Consider the following 15,918-nt stretch of genomic DNA (forward strand, 5'->3'; position numbering starts at 1 on the left):
AATTGCCCATTGTAATGTATTTCAGATATTTTGCAACCACAACTATCCACCAAGGCTCACATCTCATGGCAACCTTAGCTTATGCGATAAAGCTTTGAATGAGGGTAATAGTTTTCCACAGTAGTGTGCACCGTTTAATGTCTGGGACAGTCTTGAATGTGGTTGGGTTTGCTGGGAAGACAATATTGGTTGATTATCCAGTTTTTAAATGACGGAAAGTGGGAAAATGGAATGGACTTATCTTGGTCCTAGATTTCCCTGGGAAGCTATGAAAGTGCTTCATATGCCACCATAGTGAATAGTGTGTACGGGGAGAGATGCTGAATGTGGACATCCTGTGTGAAAGAGTCCAGAAAATTTCATATGGATATTGGAAAGAAAAGGAAAGGAGTGTTTAGCCGTCATTTCTGGAAGCGTTTTCATTGTTTAGGAACAGAAGAAGGATTAAAAGGAGGTGGTTCCAGATTGAATCACTAATATGGAGCACTTACTTGGTTTTGGCCTGCTGAATCTGGACTTGCTATATGAGAGAGAACAAAAAGTGTCATATAGGTGTTGGAAAGAAAAGGAAAGGAGAGGCCAGCCATCATTGCTGAAAGCTTTTTTGTTGTGTAGGAACACTAGAAAGATTAAAAAGAAATGATTCCAGATTGAATCACTAATGTGAAGAACGTACTTGGTTTTGGCATGCGGGCATTCAACTCAAATCCTACTGTTTTGTGCAAGCATTGGTTTTTTTTATTTTTGCATTTAAACAAAGGTGATTTGATGATGATTTTGTACTAGGTGTATCATTTCCAGGTTACTCTGATAGACCACTACAGGCCAAAATTGGGAAAAATATTTTTATTTTCTTGTGAAAGTATGCACAGTCCAAATGTGCCTACAGCACAGTAACTACTTATTAATTTTAATAATTTTCTAGCCCTGAATGTTTTCTTGCGTGCAGACCTTCTGATGTGATCTTGTTTTCTTGAAAGGCTTCTACTTGCCCATAATACAATATGAGAGCCATGTTGTTGTTGTTGTGTCTTTCGGCTTTTCCCGGTTAGGGGTCGCCACAGCAGAACTCCGGTCCGCTAATGATTGGTAGTTGATTTTTACGTGCCAAGTTACCAGCTCTGACGCACAACCTTCAACGAAGGCACGCCCATTCACGCATGTCTCCGCGCAGAAGACGCTCTAGCTAAGAATCGAACCGGACAGCATCTTACTGTGAGGCGACAACGCTACCGCAGCACCACCACCGCGGGCACAGTATGAGAGCCATGTAATGAGTTTAAATTGTCCTAGTCTCAGCACTCAGTACTTCCTCCCCCTTTTACTTCATTTAGCCACAATGTCATTTTTATTTCCTTAAAAAACCTTAGCTAATTAGTCAATCATAAATGACACAGATTTAGAAGGCCATTGTGCCTGGTCTTGCCTGTAAAACTTTTAATTTCTAGTAGTAACCTATATCCATTTATTTATTATTTTTCCATCAGTTTCATGGTAAATGAGACTGTGTATTTATGAATCATGAGTATACACAAATCCAAGTATCTGTAGAAGTAAAATATATAATTTAAATGCACACACTTGCATAATTTCCACAGTAACAGTTATATATCTTCAAACAAACTTATTTCATACAAAGTTTTACATAAAAATGAGTTTGTGTGCTTTTTGTAGTAGTGACTAGGTCAGTAACTTATGACTTGTCCCACTACTACCTATTAGTTTACACGTATTCCCATTTGTATAAATTATGAGTTATTTTGGAGTTATATGTTACATCCAGGATTAAGCAAAGGTTCAGTATGTTTATGGCATCAAAGGAAGGAAAAATGTAGCAGTAAATGACAGCACAGCAATGAATCTTTAGAGACTGATTAGTTTTATGACCCAGTGAGGGTACAGAACTACAGATACTGTGGTGTGTGTTTTCCCTTAGCAAGAAACTTTCAGATGCGGTAGCAAAATGATTGAAGAGCACAGAAACCAAATTCCTAAATAATGTCTCAAGAGATTCCATTCAACCTCAAGTTCTCCAACACATAGTGAGAAAGCTGACAAGGACTGAAAGGCCACAGAGTGGAAGAAATTGCTACATCATTTTTTTAACTTATAAAAGTTCAGGGATCATTCTGTAGAGAGGGAAATACACTCATTGTGAAATAAATGTTGTGCTTGGGGGATGGTTGTCTTTTTAAGTGCAAGTCTGAGAATCCATTGCTGCTCTTGGAGCATTTCATTCATCTAAGACCAGTTGATTGAATGATATTACACCAAAGTCAGTAGACCAGAAGTACAGTTTAGCAAATGTAGGCAACATGCTGAAAAGGGAATGAAACACTTAAAACTAGATTCCCCTCTTAACATTGTATAGCTTTCCCAGAGGGTGAAGCAACCTTGGAGTCTGTATGTAATTTTAAGAGGGTTCAGGGGCTTGCTTGCCTCAAAGTTTTATGATATTTCAGTAAAATTATTTAGTATTTCTATTTTTAGTCAGGTGATGTTCATTTCTATGGAATAGACTGTTGGACTTCATTGGTAAACAATTATTGGAGAAATTGAGCAAGATGTGATCTGAGGGTAATGGCCCTGGAGGGCTTGGGGCTTTTCAGCGTTACATACATTTTTATAATAATTATTATTGTGGATGGACAGGAAGGAGAAGCTATATTTTTTCTAGACCATAGAGAAGGTCAAAAACCAGTTATGATTCCCCAAATGAAATTGTATTTGTTCTGTTGTATAAATGCTCTGCTTGTATGGATTGTGAACCATGTGGGGGACTGCTTTTTGCATAAAAACACATTGGCTGTCATCCTTAAAACTGTTTTGGAGCACATTCTTGAAATGCTTTCCAACAATTTTACTTTCCAGTTCTTAGCTTGACATGCACTGTCTTCAGGGGGGATATATGCACCCTCATGCATGTTGGAAATGTAGGTGAACATTTGGTGTGTATTATAGTGTCTCCACATACTAACTGTCCTCTCACCATAGTGGAGACTGCATCATTGCTTATTTTCTGTGTCCATCCTTTTAGGCAACTCAGTTTTTTTCCTTTACCTCACCTACAGGTTCCTTTTTTATGCCTGAATTTTATGAATTCGGGTTGTGTGGCAATGATGGCAAATTTCATTTCTAAAAGGGTTAGTAAGTGAGACTGTATATTTGATTAGGAAAGAGGTCTGGAAAAATTGTTCTCCTGTTAAGTATTTTTTCTTTGCAATGGTTTGGAATTGCACCTACTGGTAATAGAGTGTAAAAATTGCAGACTGCTTCTGATATGAGAGTTTGCCCTCAGGAATTATGAAAGGACAAGAATAGATGTCCTTCAAGGATGCATCTGCAGTCCTTACAAATGGGTTGTCCTGGCCTCAGGCAGCCCTTCGGTCGGCCGGATTCCAAAGTCTGGGTCTGGCCTCGGCTGATGTCGCACTTCACCCGACGTCATAGCTGCAGTTCTGCGGGTATAAAGGCATCAGCCGACGCCATTTTCCTCAGTCTTTCTTGCCGCGTGGCGCCCGAAGCAGAAGCTGTTTGCAAGTGCCGGTCGGTCAGAACCAGAGATTACTACTACCGAAGACTTCTAAAAAGCTAAGTACCCCGTTGGAGACTCTTTCTTGCCTCAGCCGATGTCAGAAAAAGTGAATAACTGTTGAACTTGTGGGAAACAAATACCTCATAAAGATTTCCACTCTTACTGCCTACCTTGTTTAGGCCCAGACCACGACGTAGCAGCTTGTCTAGCCTGTGCTTCTTTCAACCGACGGACGCTTAGACGTCGGTCGGAATTTGCTGAGGAGTTTTTCGGCTCCGCTTTTGCTTACAATATGCCGTCGGAAACTCCGACTTCGCAATTAACTAAAAAACACAAGGAAAAGGATCGACACCCACGGTCCACGGTTTCGGCCGAAACCGCGGTTAAGCCAACCGCGAGTGTCTCGGTTTTGGCTGAAACCGAGTCCACGGTTCTTCCTTCGGCCGAAAGCTTGCCTCCTACTGAGGCCTCATCCAGCATGGCTGAATCTGCTACTGAAATCCCACCTGCTCTTGCAGGTTCACAGGATTTATCGGATACTATACCTTTAGATATATCTACTCCTGCACGTGGAGCTGCTAGGCCCCCTGCATCCATGTCGATTAAGGCTTTTGCCAGGGCTAAAGCAGCAAAATCTACCAAAACTGTGCCTGCTAAGACGCCGTCTCTCAGGCCTAGCTCTAGTTCTCAAATGCTTAGTCTAGCAGAGGATCTCTTTTCTTTGATCCGGGGATCCCAACCTCACCCTGACAGGGCCTCTCACCCACCTCCAGAGAAGAGGCCTAGAGCAGAGCCCCCTGAGCCAGTTTCTTCAGATTACTCCTCTGATGATTCAGATAATACAAACCCTCCAGAGGGCCCTTATTCTCCTTATGAGGACTCTGATGCAGAAGACTCCATTCCTTCTGCCTCTCCGCCTGAGGAATTTTCTTTTGGGGAAACCTTGCATGCTATGAGGGAACAATTTCAATGGCAGGGCCAGGTTTTTTCAGACTCTAGGAAAAGGCTTAGGACCTTTTTGCATTTGCCACAGCATAGGCCTTTAGCCATTCCTCCAGTACTCACTGTTGTGGATGATGCATTTAATGATGCTTGTACTGCTCCTGATTCTCTTCCTCCGGCCCCTGCTAAGCCCGACAGGTACTACAGGGTTCCGGACACACATTATCATTTGTATAAGGCTCCTTTTGCAGATCCTGAAACTATCTCCCAGGGACCCAAGGCTGTAGCAGCTACCTCTGCCAAAAACCCCCTCCCCTCTGAAAGGGAATCTAGGGCTTTAGAGAGATGGGGTAAAAAAGTTTACACCTCTGCTACTCTTTCGGCTAGGGCCTTAAACTGTCAATTCCACATGATTCAGTATCAGGAATTTATGTTAGATCAGTTAACTAAAAACTGTCCTCGTCTGAACCATTAGACAAAAAATCTGTTCAGGAAATGGTACATAACATTCAGCAGGTCAGTAATCATTCTTTAAAATGTGGCTATGATGCACTGGAGGCTTCCTTTAGATCAGCTATGACTGGTACAGTGATCAGAAGGCATGCATGGTTAAAAGAGCAGTCCTTACCAGACCATGTTAAATCAAAGCTCCTAGACGCTCCCATGGATAAGCTCAATTTGTTTGGCTCCCCTGCACAGCAGGTGCTGAAGAAGGTGGAAGAGAAAGCAAAATCTGTCCAGACAGTCAAGGATTTCTTACAGGTCCAGCCTCCAAGGTTTAGTAGGAACTGGCCTTCCAAGAATTGGTCCTTTCCAGACACCTCCAGAGCTCAGAGAGGCAGGAATAGGCCCAAGAGGCAGGGGTCAATCCAGAGGTGCCTACAGGGGACGTCAGTGGCAGCCTAACAACCAGCGAGTACTGCCACAGATCCAGCCACCACCACTTCCACAGGACAATCACAGTGACTTGGCTCTGAGACCGCCTACCAGGGAACAACTAGAAGCACCCTTAGGCGGAAAGCTAGCCTTATTTTCAGTAAACTGGCATCACATCACAGGAGACAAATGGATTTTACAGACAATAGACCAAGGTTACAGGTTTCACTTCCATACTCTACCAAGGAAGAGAGGAATGCCAAACCTACCTCCAAATCAGAAGACAAATGCTCTACAACAAATACATCACTTACTAAGGATGAGAGCTATAGAAAGGGTACCGTCCATGGAACAAGGGCAAGGTTTTTACTCCAGACTTTTCCTGGTACCAAGAAAAGAAAACCAATGGAGACCTATTCTCGACCTGTCCGCTCTAAACACATACATCATTGTTCCAAAATTCAAAATGCTGACCCTTCAGCAGCTTCTTCCCATGCTGGGCAAGGAGTCTTGGCTGGTAACTCTAGATCTCAAGGAGGCATACCTGCACGTCCCCATACGACCAAATTGCAGAAGATACCTCAGATTTCTTGCAGGATCAGAGCATTATCAATTCTCAGCATTGCCCTTTGGCTTATCTACTGCGCCCAGAGTATTCACGAAATGCCTGGCATCAGTAATTGCTCATTGCAGGCTTCAGGGAATTCAAATTTACCCTTACCTGGACGACTGCCTGTTACAAGCGGACAACAAAAACTAATTAGAAAAAGATTTGAAAAAGGTCATTCATATACTGCAAGCCCTGGGATACACAGTCAATATAAGAAAGTTAAGGCTGATACCATCCCAGAGGATAACTTTCTTGGGTGCAGAACTGGACACATCAAATCAAATGGCATCCCTCACAGCAGAAAAACAGAAGCAACTTCCTCTCTATTTCATGGCATTAACAAAGCAAAACCAGCTAACAGCAAGGACAGTCCTGCAAGCCCTGGGTTACATGGCATATCCTGCATAATATTGATTCCACATGCCAGACTACATATGAGAAAGTTACAATGGTACCTAAGGAATTTATGGTCTCAGCACAAGCACAGCCTAGAAACCCAAATTCCAATAATTCCATGCCTGAAGCAAGAATTCCAATGATGGGCTCAGGCCTGTCAATCGAACAAAGGGATGCCCTTCCACAGCACTCAACCAAGCCAGACTATCACAACGGATGCCTCAGACCTCGGTTGGGGGGCACACATGCTGGACAAGTGCATACAAGGTTTATGGACTCAAGACCAGCTGAACCTACACATAAATCAAAAGGAGATGCTGGCAGTAAAACTGGCAATTCAGACATTCAGACCACTTCTTCGACAGGGTCAATTGCTGATAAGGACGGACAACACCACAGTTATGTGGTACATCAACAAACAGGGAGGCACACATTCATACCCTCTATGCCAGATGGCAATGGACCTCTGGAATGTGGCCCTGAGCTTCAACATTCAGTTACAAGCAATATTTGTACCAGGAAAAGAAAATATACTAGCAGACATCCTAAGCAGAACTATCACGGATGCCCACGAATGGATGCTACATCCAGACATCTTCAAATCCATTACAGAGAAATGGGGACTACCAGAAATAGACTTATTCGCATCCCCACACAACCACCAATTGAAAAAATTCTGCACAAGGGCATACCACCCACTTGCTTGGAAGGTGGACTCCCTATCTTTCAGTTGGAAAAACCTGAAAGCATATGCATTCCCACCTCTTCCTTTGATGCACAAGGTGCTATTGAAGATCAAAGAAGACCGTCCAAGGATCATCCTGATAGCTCCAGACTGGCCGAGGCAGCATTGGTACCCATTACTGAGGAACATGTCTCGGGAACAAATATGGCATCTGCCCCTAGTTCCCTTACTGTTAACACAGAACAACTTCAAAACCCTGCATCCAAACCTGAAAACAATGCAGCTGGCTGCCTGGAACATTGCATAAGACAAAATAACCCTGATTTATCTCAAAGGGTTAAAGACATTATCTTGGAGGCTCGCAGACCCTCAACAAGAAAAACTTATTCAGCAAAATGGAAAAGATATCTCATTTGGAGTGCAACAAAAGGAGTAGATGCATCAGTGGCAAACATAGCTAACATCCTGGAATATTTAGCAGAGTTTTTCCACAATGGTCTGTCTTACTCCTCCATTAAGATTCATGCATCAGCAATTTCAGCAGAATACAACATGGATAATCCAGTCTTTTCTCAACCTCTACTCAGACAGTTTCTCAGAGGAATTAAAAATGTAAAACCACCAAGGAAACCACCATTGCCTACATGGGATTTGAACTTTGTGTTAGAAAAGTTAACACTTCCCCCTTTTGAACCAGCAGCAACAGCAGAATTACAGTACTTATCTTGGAAGACTGCATTCCTACTTGCAATCACTTCAGCTAGAAGGGTTTCTGAATTACAGGCATTAATGGCAGTACAGCCCTTCCTTATCTTCCATCAGGATAGAGTGTCCATGAGAACTAATCCTACCTTTATGCCAAAAGTGGTCTCCAGAGTATCTTTAAACCAAGCAATACACCTGCCAACATTCTTCCCCAACCCACAGAACAGGGGGGAAAGATTGCTGCATACCTTGGATGTACACAGGCAATTGCGCTACTACCTGGACAGAACCAAGAACTATAGAAAAACTGACCAGCTTCTGGTAGCATATGCCACAGGAATGGAAGGAAAAGCAGTTTCAAAACAAACAATCTCAAAATGGATAGAAAATGCATTAGATTTTGTTATTCTTTTCATGGAAAGGCAACTCCAGAAAACATCAGACCTCATTCCACAAGGGCTACAGCCACTACTACAGCTTTCTTACGAGGAGTGGCTACCAAAGACATTTTAGAGGCTGCTACTTGGAGCTCCGTGCATACATTTGCCAAGCATTATAATCTGCCTTTATACTCCAGATCCCGAGCAGGTTTTGCCACTGCTGTTTTGCAAGGGATCTTAAATACACCATAAACTCTTAGTGCTTCCTTAGTGCCTCCTCCCCCAGTTTGGCTATGGTATTCTACCCATTTGTAAGGACTGCAGATGCATCCTTGAAGGACATAGTACAGTTTTGTACCTACCATAAATGTAGATGTCCGAGAGGTATGCATCTGCAGTCAGGATTACCCACCCTCCTTCCCCTCTGTGGTACTCCTAGGGTATTTGCCCTCCTTGTAGCTAGCTGGGGGAATCTATTATGGTGTATTTGTTTGTATATATGTATATACATGTTTATTTCTATTTGTTCTCTATTGTTTGGAAACATTTGCATTTATCCAAATTTAGCCTTCCTAGAGGGCACCTGGCATCTGGGGCAAGAAACACTGAGGAAAATGGCGTTGGCTGATGCCTTTATACCCGCAGAACTGCAGCTATGACGTTGGGTGAAGTGCAACATCAGCCGAGGCCAGACCCAGACTTTGGAATCCGGCCGACCGAAGGGCTGCCTGAGGCCAGGACAACCCATTTGTAAGGACTGCAGATGCATACCTCTCGGACATCTACATTTATGGTAGGTACAAAACTGTACTTTTCCATTTTCACTGCTATTATAGCAATGAAGTGGAACTGGACACAAACATGTTAATTGAAAACAATGACATTTCAACACAGTGAAACTTGACTAATGTGTAAAAACAAAGAAATAAGACATAGAAGGCACAGCATAAAACAGTTAAGATCGTTTCAGAGACTGGTAATAAGATCAACTGGTTTGAGCCATGAAAAGGCTTCATTATGTTTGAAATGAACACATTTACACCACATGCAGGAATGTCTTACACCTCTTAGTATATAAATTCAGGGCTAATTCATGATGTTGCAACTGAAAACACAGTGAAATATAGTAACATCTGTTTATACTTGTTGACACTGGTTGAAAAGGCACAGGAAATCAACAGAAGAGCAGTAGAGTAGGAGTAGGTAGGACACTAGCATGGGTGGAGCATGTAAGTCCAGTCAAATGGAAAATGGCTTCTGCTGCTTTGTAAATATAAAATTCTGTTTGGATGTTATTGTTCTCCTTAACAGCCTCCATCCAAACTCATACTGTCTCCTTATTTTGTGAACTCTTCCCACCCTTTTCAAATATCATTTCTTTCTACTTGATTTGTTGTCTTCTGCATGTGTTACATATATAAGCCTTAAATGAATAGCTCTGAAGTATCCCTTCAATCCTAGTAATCTTAAACTACCTTGCTCTATGGGAGAAACAAATTACCCCACTAAGCCCTTGCCATCTCTCCCACCCAAATAAATTCCTAAAAAAATCTTTAATTGTGGTCCGTAGTTTCTCCTCTGGTTGATAAAAATGTGGCAAACCTTTATGCAATATTAGTGCTGAATGATTGTTGATATGATTTGGTGTGGGAGCAGTGTGACCATTTAATTATGTGATGATTTTAAAATCAGAGATAACGTACTCTCGTAGAAGGGGTACATTTCCACAGGGGCAGTATTTATGCAAAAGGAGTCGAAAATGGTGACTGTATTTTTAGAAGACAACACACATTTTAGCTTTTAAGTTGTTACTTTATAGTTTTACAGCCTCTGTAGTAGAGGTGTCTTTAGATTTGGTTCATAATACGTGCACATTTGTTCTTTATCTCAAGGATGCAAATACATGATGTATAAAAATCTTAAGTATGTTTTGCTTTTTTTATCTGACATAAAGAGTGATACCAAAATTTGTTTTTAGAAGCATTGTTTTCCATAATTTTAAATCATTTTATAAAAATAGAAAGTTTTACTAATTGTGAATATGCACTCAGAAGTTCAGTGTGTTCTGTTACCTTTTTGTATTCATTAGCACAACCTTTCAGGGGTTAATAAATCAACATCCAAATTTCTTGTCCAAAATGTATCTTGAATATGTTAAACTGTTGTGAGATACCCTGAAGTCTCCACCAATAGGCCTACATGGCCACTAAATTATGCTGTCTGCCAAGGCTTGCTATGCTCCATTTTCATTAGTTGTGAGCACACAACTTCTACTTAAGGTGAATGAACTTTGATTCAAATTCTGTTGTTCTAATAATTAAGTGAATTAAGAGTATCATCCAAAAATGATGGCCTCTCTGTGAGGGAATATGACTAATGGGTTGTTCTTTGCTCATTATTTTGATTTGTGTATTACTGCAATTTGTTTGAAGCAATTTGAAATACTTTAATATGTGGCTACTGTTTTCATGGAACAAAGCTGAAGCATAATCTTTTTATTACCATTAGAAGTCAGAAATATTCACAAAAGTAACTAACTGTTGACTGGTGGTGGGAGCTGTCTGTGAAAAGTACTGACCATCTTTATTTTATCAGTGTAAGGAGTCACTATCTGGTTTTGTAGGATTAATTTGAGAATCACCATGGAATATTTTAATGTGTAGCTACTGTTTGCATAGAATGAAGATAAAATAAAGTAACGTCATTTTTAATCATAATTGTCTGAAGTGTACACTGAGGTAGCTATATATGCTGGGTGAGGGTGGGAGATATCTGTTGAAGGTAACACTCCATCTTGATTGCTCAGATTAAACATTCACTCTCTGGTTTTAAAGGACTAGTTTGCATTTGTATGAAGTAAAATTGGCTACTTAAGTGGGCATCTCTGAGATATTTACAGACAAAATAACTGTAATTGATGGGGGGCTGTCTGTGGAAGAAAATGACTTGCTGCCTTCTGCTGTTTGCTTATTTATTCTGGCTTTGCAGTGTTAATGTGATTTGTGTGAAATAGCTTGGAATACTTTAATGTATGGCAATGGTTTTCATGGAGCGAATGTGAAGTACATTGCATAGGCATTTTCTTTTATCACAGTCAGACATCTGAATTGTACAACTGCTTAAGGGGTTGATCACACTCATGGAAACATTAACCCACACTCACACTCCAGCAGACACACAAACACACACACACACACACACACACACACACACACACACACACACACACACACACACACACACTCATATATTCTTGCAGCTTCATTCATGTCCCTACAGACATGCACACACATTTCCACGCATGTTCACAGACAGCCCCCACCCACATGTCTTCACTAAACCTGCCTGCACTGTCACTGCTTCCATAGGAGTGAATGGGTGACTGCTGTATTTTGTTGGCATTGACTGTTTCCTCCAGCAGTCAAATTTTACTGTTCCAAATAATTCTCTGAATTGCTTAACATTATAAATTAGGAGACCTTGGCATTTCTGTGGTAGATCATACGGTCAGCAGTGCAAATTGGGAGCTACCAGAATTTTTGAGGGAGTACACATGGCTAATTAACCTTAACCTGCCTTTCCCAGATTACTGAATTTGCATGCAGGTCTGTCAGTAAGACCGCCCTTCATCCTGAGGCTCCCGCTAGTAGGAAACCTCAGTGATAGAGTGGTCTGTAAATCAGAAAGACCTTATTGCCAGGAGGAAAATGTCAGTGTTAACACCTCCCCTTCACAGCAGACCTTTCTGAATCCTAACCTTTATCAGATTTCCTTTGTTCTTCTGACTACAGACTGAAGAGAGCTTCCTGTTGTGTATCTCCTGCTTGCCTACCCATTTGACCGAGACTAAGGTGATCAGAGAACTAGAGTGTGTGAACCGTAGCTGCTCATCCTTTATATTTTAATGCTGCTTAACAATCTGTTACTTTTTCACAAGAGTTTAAAAGTCTGGTACATTGTATATGAATCTCTGTCTGTCACACATAATGTGCAAGTAGTAGACATCTTTTGTAAAAGTATTTTAACATTTGGCTTTTTCTCTGACAGAAAACATCTACAACTTGCAAGAAGAAAACCGACTACTGAGAAAAGCACATCAAGATGTCCATGTTCAGCTCCAGGATGTTAAGGTAAAATATTGTTTAATGTATACCTAGATTCCAGACGTCTTCCTTTATCTAAGATGCTTTATAGGCTTATAAGCTACTTCTGTCTTTAGTAAGTGTTCAGCTGTCTCACATTAGTGTTGGAATGTATCCATTTTTATTTGGCACTATGCAACTAACACACTTAGGATTGCTTATCATTTATTTTCTTGGCAGCATTGTATAGGTCATTGTGAAAAGGAAGAGACATTCATGGGTGTATGACTGAAATTAGTGTAGATTATAAGGTCTAAAGACTTAAACTGTTTCCCTCCTTAAAAAGCCAATTTTACCCAGATGTTTTATAATGACATTAGCTTGAAGACATCTTAAACATGTAACATCTTATATTCACTCCTGTCCTACCTTCTTTCTCACAATTTCTTCACTTTTCCTTCACCCTGTTGAATGTTTTTGTGGGTTACCTCTGCACCCTTCATTCCACTAGTTCATTCTGTTGGTCCACTGCCGTCATTGTGAAGAAATATTTTTGGAGTTTCTGGGGAGTAGTTCATCATTACTATCTGATGCCTTTGCCCTGTCCTCCTCATGGATCCTGCTTGTTTAAGATGGTCCCTTTACATCTCCACAGCATTATCTTCTACACAAGTACAGCAACACAGCTTATGTCTGCTCATTTCTAATTAAAGGCGCTGCAGCTCCTCTTGCCTCATTATAGCTTTTTCTCTTCATGTCACTCATCTTTCTTGTGGTTCTCAGAGCTCCTTTCAGAAGACTGATGTTATTTTTCTTGCAAAGCCTTCACAACTGTACACAGTACTTAAGATGTGGTCTGTCCAAGGCCCTGTATAGTGTGAGCTTACCTCTTTGGCATTTAGAATCTGTCCACCTGAGGCTGTTGGAACAACTGCCTTTTAACCCTGTTTCTGATTCCAGATAGGATGAACACCCCCAGATCTTGTTCCTGTTTTGTTGCTGTAAGTTCTTCCCTTTAACTGATATTTCACACAAGGGTTTCTTCTGACATAAGTTCAGTACTTTACCTTTGTATGCACTGGTTCAGTAGAATTATCATAAGATTGTTTGTGCCTACATGAATAATCATGTGTTTATATCTATACTGTCCTTCTAGTAATCTGTATAATCATCCTGGTATGCCAGTTAACCTAGTGTGAGGAAGTGCTGAAACAGTTATTCTGCTCCTGTTTATATGTAATGTATTCCTACATGTAGGTCTTAATAAAGGATTGCCCAGGACTAGTATTTCATTTTTAGTTGCTGTATTAAGCTTTTTGCTGGCTATAATGTTGATTTATTGTTTCAACCAGTAATACCCTTTGTATCATTAGTAGTTGCACCAATTTATTTTTGTTACACATTTATTAAATTATCACTTGAGATGTAGGCAAACATTGAAAAGAAAACGAAACATATTAACATTTTATTCAATTGTATATGTTATGCATTACATGTGTTTTCTTTCTTTACAGCAGCTGTCATTCAGTCCAAAATTACGTTGCTCATTTCATGCCTTCTCTTAAAACTTTCTGTCACACTCCTCCTCCTAAACAGAATTCTGCATGTATTGTTCCTACAAATTCAATTTATTTCTATGTTTATTTGTTCCTTCCCTTTTTAATTTTATCAATTTCTGACAGTTTTTACCATCATGCGCAAAAGATGTTCTTATGGTATTTAAAACAGTACCTGCAATGCAGTTTCATCAAGATTGAGTACTATAATCAGACCAGCCATGCATGTTGTTTCATGTTTTTATTATTAATCTCATTATCACTGTGCTATTGATTGTCAGATTGTCTTGGATATTTATTACTATTTACAAATTTCTCATTCAAATGTAGACTGCTAGAATCTTAATGTAACATTTAGAGTATAATACTAGTGGTACAAGATTTCATGAATTAGATTTTCTGTTCTATTTTCTAAAATAAAATTTCATTTTTTTTTAATGGAGAAGACACTGCTAGAATTGCTTAGTAGGGCTGGGGTGGTGTCATTTAACACATGTTCCTAAGTATTTTTAGTTTAGCAGTAGTTGACATCCTAATCATTCAGTAGTGCTTCTGCAGCCTTGTCCCTGGCAACGTCATCATGCACTACGTTTGTGGATGTCCTTCAAGGATGCATCTGCAGTCCTAACAAATGGGTTGTCCTGTCGTCAGGCAGCCCTTCGGTCGGCCGGATTCCAAAGTCTGGGTCTGGCCTCGGCTGGTGTCGCACTTCACCCGACGTCATCTCTGCTGGTCTTCGGGTATAAAGGCATCAGCCGACGCCATTTTCCTCAGTCTTTCTTGCCGCGTGGCGCCCGAAGCAGAAGCTGTTCGCAAGTGCCGGTCGGTCAGATCCAATTAGATTTTCTGTTCTATTTTCTAAAATAAAATTTCATTTTTTTTTTAATGGAGAAGACACTGCTAGAATTGCTTAGTAGGGCTGGGGTGGTGTCATTTAACACATGTTCCTAAGTTTTTTTAGTTTAGCAGTAGTTGACATCCTAATCATTCAGTAGTGCTTCTGCAGCCTTGTCCCTGGCAACGTCATCATGCACTACGTTTGTGGTTTTCCTACTTTCTTTCTGTTTACTTAAGGTTTTAATTTTAGTTTTATGTTTCCTTTGTTATAGATTCACATATGTGTTTACTATTATGTGAGCTGTTTAAGGTCTTTAATCTGACTTTCCTGTTTGTTTGTTTTTTTTCCTGGTAAAAGGTTGCTGGGATCTAATGATGATTTGCATTCTAAGCTTTTATTAACTCCCATGTAATCAAAATGAAATGTAATAAATCCGTGGAACATTTTGAGTGGCATTATTAACTATTGCAGAATACACAGCATGATCCTCTGTCTAGTTCATAGGTGTATGCTAAGCTAACGACCACCAGAGCCTTTATATGCCTATCCATGTCTAAAATGCTGAAATTCCTTTAATTTTTAGTGCAGGTAAAAAACATGTTTTGATCCTGTGTGTTATCTGTTTCTAATAAACATGCCACAATTTTTACTGATTTTAGAAATTTGTACCTTAAGTCTTCAAGTGCCAAACTGTTGAAAGTATCCATATTAAGTGAACTACTTATTTTGCTTTAAAAAGTACACTATGTAATATTACGCTGTATCACTAATTGCTAATTTATTATAAGACCCTGATAATTAGGAAGTAAAGATATTGTCAAAGCAACTGGGAAAAACAGTGTTCTATGCCACCAATAATGTTTGACTAACCAACGCTCACATTATAAGCATGCCTTTAATGCTGTGAAACTGCAATACTGCAAACAATTTCAAGTGACTAAACAGTATTGTGTCCTGTTTTTATGGATGGGAATAACAAAATATAGGTCTACAGTTAAGACTTAGTTGTGTTATAGTCTATACTTATTTTCTTCCTAGTACTCCAAAACTAAATTTATCCTTAGATTACACTCTGCACATTAATCTGTTATTAATTCATTAGTAAATGGTTCTAGTGAATCACAGTTTTGTGTTGAACTGCACTGTGTGATAATTAAAGACTTAAAGAACTAAATAACAAGTCTCTGTTTGCAACAAGATGCATTATTTAAAGTAAGCTTTTATTTGTCCTTTTGTAAATGTGTACCTAATTTGATTTTTCAGTGATTCTGTGTATGTATTACTTGGGTTATTGAATTCTGTATATATAGCCT

General features: G+C 40.0%; 1 protein-coding gene across 3 annotated transcripts in view; it reads left to right on the forward strand.

Moving 5' to 3' along the window:
* The window catches only part of GOLIM4 (golgi integral membrane protein 4), a 2,181,480-nt gene that overhangs the window by 1,119,705 nt on the left and 1,045,857 nt on the right, over window positions 1-15,918 (forward strand). For all 3 annotated transcript variants that reach the window (XM_044070089.1, XM_044070090.1, XM_044070091.1), the window contains exon 6: window positions 12,177-12,259. In XM_044070089.1, coding sequence (XP_043926024.1) covers window positions 12,177-12,259 — 83 coding nt within the window. The remainder of the gene's footprint in view (window positions 1-12,176; window positions 12,260-15,918) is intronic.

The sequence above is a fragment of the Protopterus annectens genome, chromosome 4.part1, assembly GCF_019279795.1.
Source record: "Protopterus annectens isolate FY-2018-M chromosome 4.part1, PAN1.0, whole genome shotgun sequence".
Classification (NCBI taxonomy): Eukaryota; Metazoa; Chordata; order Ceratodontiformes; family Protopteridae; genus Protopterus; species Protopterus annectens.